The sequence below is a fragment of the Brienomyrus brachyistius genome, chromosome 18 (genome assembly GCF_023856365.1).
Source record: "Brienomyrus brachyistius isolate T26 chromosome 18, BBRACH_0.4, whole genome shotgun sequence".
Lineage (NCBI taxonomy): Eukaryota > Metazoa > Chordata > Actinopteri > Osteoglossiformes > Mormyridae > Brienomyrus > Brienomyrus brachyistius.
Genome location: NC_064550.1, coordinates 12807121 through 12813199, shown reverse-complemented (window position 1 = coordinate 12813199; position 6079 = coordinate 12807121). Strand labels below are relative to the sequence as shown.

At 42.3% G+C, this 6079-nt stretch overlaps 1 protein-coding gene across 2 annotated transcripts; it reads left to right on the top strand.

Moving 5' to 3' along the window:
- The first annotated feature begins 2483 nt into the window (after positions 1-2483).
- On the top strand, positions 2484-5495 carry LOC125712957 (uncharacterized). Of its 2 annotated transcripts, XM_048983597.1 has the most exons (3): positions 2484-2704; positions 3095-3155; positions 3602-5495. In XM_048983597.1, exon 3 carries the CDS (start codon positions 4066-4068, stop codon positions 5164-5166), a length of 1101 nt encoding a protein of 366 aa, XP_048839554.1. In that variant the 5' UTR covers positions 2484-2704; positions 3095-3155; positions 3602-4065; the 3' UTR covers positions 5167-5495. The 2 variants fall into 2 exon arrangements, with proteins under 2 accessions (XP_048839554.1, XP_048839555.1); XM_048983598.1 differs by lacking the exon at positions 3095-3155.
- Positions 5496-6079: the final 584 nt, after the last annotated feature.

Here is a 6079-nt window from a genome sequence, read left to right as displayed (position 1 = left end):
AGAGAGTAAAAGACGCTGTGCGGCATATTTATAAATTCAACACTCCGTTGCTACCATTCAATTTCGCCATTACTTGTCGTTGTATACGCTAGTTTATGGAAAAGATATACTGCCTTTCTTTTCGATATCCCTCAGTGTCCATAAACCATATTTACGGGCAGCCCACATGAATTGGATTTTTTAACCTGCTTACTGGGAAACTTTAGTTTCTTAACGGCTGATTTTGGGAAGATAATTTATGTTTTTTATATATTGCTGTCAACATTGATTATAAATACCTAAACGGAATCTATTTAAGAAGGACCCGCCCTCTTTATTCTGTGTTTTGCTTCTTATATATTTAGAACTGTTATCTCACACCGAAGTCAGTGACAGCGCGAGATGATAGCCTGTATAAGGAGGGCGGGGGCATCAATGTCTTCCTTCTTTTAAGTGGAAAAAAATTAAAAAATAGTTAAATTGCACATTAATTATCGTAGTGATTCATGCAATTATGCGACCTACTACTAAAATTGTAATTGCATCATATACGGGCATTTAGGAACGACGTCACTCAGAGTGAATGGAATGAATGGGGGGGCACCCAAGAACCATTCCAATTTCACTGGCTCAGCCACTGACCTGAACGCTGCTCATATTTATTCATCAGGTCCCCCCCATACTCTTTTCCTGCCCACTCTTAAAAAAAAACAATTTTATTGGCTATAAATAAATATAACATGAGACTTACTCAAAATAACAGCTGCCCATCCCTCCCCAACTTCCTCTCTAAAACCCTCTCGCCTCAAGTTCAATTTTGGCATCAGGGAGAAAACGAGGAGGTGAGATTATGGAGAAGGAGGAACAGTGAATTGATATTGGCCGCACGCAGACCTGCGCGCAAACCGGAATAATTTCTGCGTTGGTATTCGAGTAAACGGGGTTGCCATGGAAACCCGAACACCCACAGTGTATTACAAGTAAAATGAAATAAAAAAAATATTCCGATAATCATTTTCATTGTGCGTGTGTGTATGGGGAGGGGAGCGAGTATATCGGAAACCCCAGAATAGTCTACCACGACCATGGACATGCCCTTCGCCTCGTGTTTAAGAAGGTTTTGCATGTGAACGGTACAGACGGCTCTTTTACAATATATTATACATTATTGGTACGGTACAACTTTAATAGCTCACTATGCGTAATAAATATCTCTGTGAAGGACAGACATGCTGTCCAGGGCATCCTTTGCACGGTGCCCTACTCCTCCTGACACAGGTTCCAGGCTGTCACTGGACAAACACTTATGGGAGATGTATGGATGGCTATATTTAGCAATGGGACAATGAATTGATTATTCCAACCTGTTTTTTGCCACCTAACCCCTAAATTAAATGGGTGGTTTCAGGTCCATAACCATAAATTAATTTCAAGTGGCGTTGATCCTGCTCTTTAGATATGCCTGATTGGAAGTGGAATCCTGGTAGATTTTGTCGGGGAGGGGTGGGGGTCAAACCAGTAATTTTACAATGTGTCTGTAAATGCCAGTTCCACTTGCCCACATTGGCACCCTAATTGGCAGTCAGATGAGTTTTGACCTCTGTCGTTGCAGTACCATGTACCAACAGCAGGTGGAGATATGACCCTATTCTGAGACACCAGTTTGGCCACGTACAGATCAGTGCTGCGATTCTGCTTATGGGTCCGGCACAGATCCGTGTTCTGATCACTCTCATTGGTCACATGCAAATTAGTGCTGTGATATTTCTTATTCGCCAGTTACGGGTTAACATTTTGATCTTATCTTATTAGTCATGCAGTTTCGGATGGACACATAATCAAATGCTTCAACAGGCGGCTCCGCCCTTGAGATTTGTGGAACTTGAGTTGGAGTTGAATGAATTCATTGACAATTAAGTTGCCTACTTTTGGAGTGAATGGAGCAACGCTGCCAAGAAGGAGAGTGTGGTAATGTAACGCAAGGGTGAGCTGCTTGTCCACTCCGATCATATTAAGACTTTAATAACAGGTTCTGTGTTCAATTCACGCAGATTTAGTCCTGAGTACTAGACCAGTGACGTCTGCATTAGTGATGCATCAGTGGCATCTATACTTTCTAGCTCCATAGCTTGTAATTTTTAATAAGTGCCTAATTGCTTTATCAAAATAGTTCATTGAATGACTCTCTCCATTACTTATGTACTAATCATGTGCTACAAAGGAATTGTCTGAAACCCCTGCATCCAGTTTTCACCTTGAGGGCAGTGGTTAACACCCTTAGGCTAGAGGAACAGGAGGGCAGTTTGGACCTCAGCATTAACCGGGCGGGGGTCACACATCCCTGAGACTGAGTTGCATAAATGAGGTATGACATCAGCCATAACACAGCTTTCCATAAAGGCACCAGGTGAGCCCCATGGGTGGAGCTGTGTATCCAAGGCAACCATGGGGGAGGGGGGGGGGGAGCGCTGCCACCTAGCGATGACACCCCCCTATTAGGAACCTGTTTTATCCCTGAAAGTGCCTGGGCAGGTAGAAAGACAATCAATCTTAATGGCCACGCAGTGGTGGAAAGAAAAACAGGCTTAAAAGGCAGGGAAGCTTTTGAGACAACAGCTTGATTTCTTCCCGCCCCCCCCATAGTCAGAGAGAGGAAAATAACAATGATTATTAAAAAAAAAAAAAATCTTTTCATGAAAGATGTGTTTTTTCAGGAAGAAGAAAGGTGAGCTCTGCATTGTTTTCTTTTGAATTCTTGGTAAATTGTATTGATTCATGAATATTTTGTTTGTTCACCAATAGTTTTGTGACAAAAGCAGGAGTCTGGATGGGAATGGGATGAGAGAGCCGAGATAAACGTCACATAAAATGACGTTTATTCCAGGCACAGTCCCTCGATAAGTGGATTTCATAATTGCGTGCCTTTGTTTTAAGAGCCCTTTTGCGTTCCGGAACGTCCATGTAACCTAGGCGACAAAATCCAGCCAATTAATAGCCTCTGCATGGAAGAAGGGAGACATCAGGAGACCAAAACAGGCAGGATCACATGGCCAGATGCACAGAGGCTCCCCAAAGGCCATCAGCTAATGCTTTCATTTCTGCACCGGCTTCATAGATCCGTAATTTCTGAACTCGGTTGCCATGTCTTCAGCATCGATTCCACTGAAATACATATGGTAATTGGGCCTATGTTGTACTGTGTGACAGATGTCCATTATGCATCTTGGCATTGAAGTATAATTAAGATAACTAAGTGAAATGTTCTAATTGCAAATTCTTAGTAATATTTATGTGATTTGTGTGACATAACTGCAGCACAGGTATTTTAAGTACGCGTTTTGCATGGATGTTTTTCGCGTATTTATTTTCCCAGCTCAGCCTTATCATGCCTGCTTGATAGAGCTGTTTGTGTGGGTATGAATACTCAGGTGTTGTGGGTGGCGCTTTGAGCGGTAATTAGGATCCCTTTCAAAGTTATGAACCATGTTAACTAAAACGAGAATGTTAAAAATGTAAATTGAATTTAAGAAGGGAAAGTAAAGACTATCCATATTCATGCGTCTTCTCTATCTCTCCCTCTCTTTTTACTCCTCTGTACAACTTTCCGAATGACTTCTTGCAGATATTCAGCTCAGACTATTCTCTACACGCCGCAGCAATGTATCTCCTGGATCTACGGAACGTTCTGGCAGACCCCCTCCAGCTCGATGCAGCTTTTCCTTCTTGTTTTACTCCCCAGGATGCCATCGCTTATCAGCCATTATTCGTTGTCTGTTTGGCGGCGAAGGATGGCAGGGAAAGCATGCGTGCAGCAGGATCTGGTTGGCTAACAGCCACTTAGCCGATGGTCACTGGAGGTACAGTGTCTTCTCTCAGGTGATGGGGGCGAACATTTTATTCTACTATGGTATGTGTTATTGGAAACCTTCACTCATGTCTGATGTCACTGCCTGCTGTTTAATGTCTTATCGGACACCTTAATTCACGTCTGATGTCATTGCTTGCTGTTTAATATGTTAATGGGCACCTTCACTCATGTCTGATGTCATAACTTTCTCTTTAATGGCTTGCTGGACATATTAACTCATGTCTGATGTCATTGCTTGCTGTTTACTGTCTTATTGGACACATTCACTGACATCTGATGTCATTGCTTACTGTTTACTGTCTTATTGGACACATTCACTGACATCTGATGTCATTTCTTACTGTTTACTGTCTTATTGGACATATTCATTCATGTCTGATGTCATTGCTTGCTGTTTACTGTCTTATTGGACACATTCACTGACATCTGATGTCATTGCTTACTGTTTACTGTCTTATTGGACATATTCACTGACATCTGATGTCATTGCTTACTGTTTACTGTCTTATTGGACATATTCACTCATGTCTGATATTGCTTACTGTTTACTGTCTTATTGGACATATTCACTCATGTCTGATGTCATTGCTTACTGTTTACTGTCTTATTGGACACATTCACTGACATCTGATGTCATTGCTTGCTGTTTACTGTCTTATTGGACATATTCACTCCTGTCTGATGTCATTGCTTACTGTTTACCGTCTTATTGGACATATTCACTCATGTCTGATGTCATTGCTTGCTGTTTACTGTCTTATTGGACACATTCACTGACATCTGATGTCATTGCTTACTGTTTACTGTCTTATTGGACATATTTACTCATGTCTGATGTCATTGCTTACTGTTTACTGTCTTATTGGACATATTCACTCATGTCTGATGTCATTGCTTACTGTTTACTGTCTTATTGGACATATTCACTCATGTCTGATGTCATTGCTTACTGTTTACTGTCTTATTGGACATATTCACTCATGTGTGATGTCATTGCTTACTGTTTACTGTCTTATTGGACATATTCACTCCTGTCTGATGTCATTGCTTGCCGTTTACTGACTTATTGGACATATTCACTCATGTCTGATGTCATTGCTTGCTGTTTACTGTCTTATTGGACATATTCACTCCTGTCTGATGTCATTGCTTGTTGTTTACTGTCTTATTGGACATATTCACTCCTGTCTGATGTCATTGCTTACTGTTTACTGTCTTATTGGACATATTCACTCCTGTCTGATGTCATTGCTTACTGTTTACTGACTTATTGGACACCTTTAACTCTTTCATTCACGGTACCTGCTTCCAGTGTCTGATAAAGAAATGCCACCCCAGGCCAAGGAGAACTGTCACCAGCTCCTTAACAGCTCCTTATGTTCTCCAAGATGTTGCTGCTGGTGCTGTGAGTGATGGCAAACAGGCCAGCAGGGGGCGTCCTGAGGATCAGGCGCGACATGACGACCCGGCACTCTTCCCCATTCTTCTGACATCTTCCTGCTCCGCTGCTGTTCTCCCACGCCTCCGTTTCTGTTCTGCTGAATCTGGCTCTTCTCTTCTGCCTTGTTTGTCCGCCAACCCTTTTCCATTCTGTGCATATTTACTCTGCCCATAAAACCCTTGAACTAAATTGCTTTCGGGGTTTTGTGGTGTTTTGGGAGAAGCTTTGCTCCTAACAGCTGATACTATCGCCAGTGACTGAATCGGTGTCACTTTCCTGTTTTTAATTTTAAATGACAAACAGCTAATTCTGCACCCCCACCCCCTAACCCCCCTAAACATACACAGTGTAAGACGTTTATGCACTCCATCAGGTGAATAAGCGGTTGAGGATCCAAATAAGTTAGCAAGGCCACTGATACATCATAATGGAAATAAAGGCAGAGATATACACAGACACATACACTCCACTGGAACACACATTGCAAAACTCAAATTACAGACTCACATACTCTTTGTGAAATATGTACTCATACAAACACACTGTCAGAGGCAGGCAAGCCCACACATACACACACACACACACACACACACACATACACACAGTGACACTGCAGTGCTGCACAGGTAACAACACAGCAAAACCAATCAGCGGCAGTTTATAAAAAATACCCTGGGGACATTGCCATTGTTACCATCAGACAGGGCTATTTATGCATCTGCAGTCTCTGTATAATAGGGGAAGAGGAGCAGAAAAGGGGGAAGGAGAGGGAGGGGGGGAAGGAGAGGGAG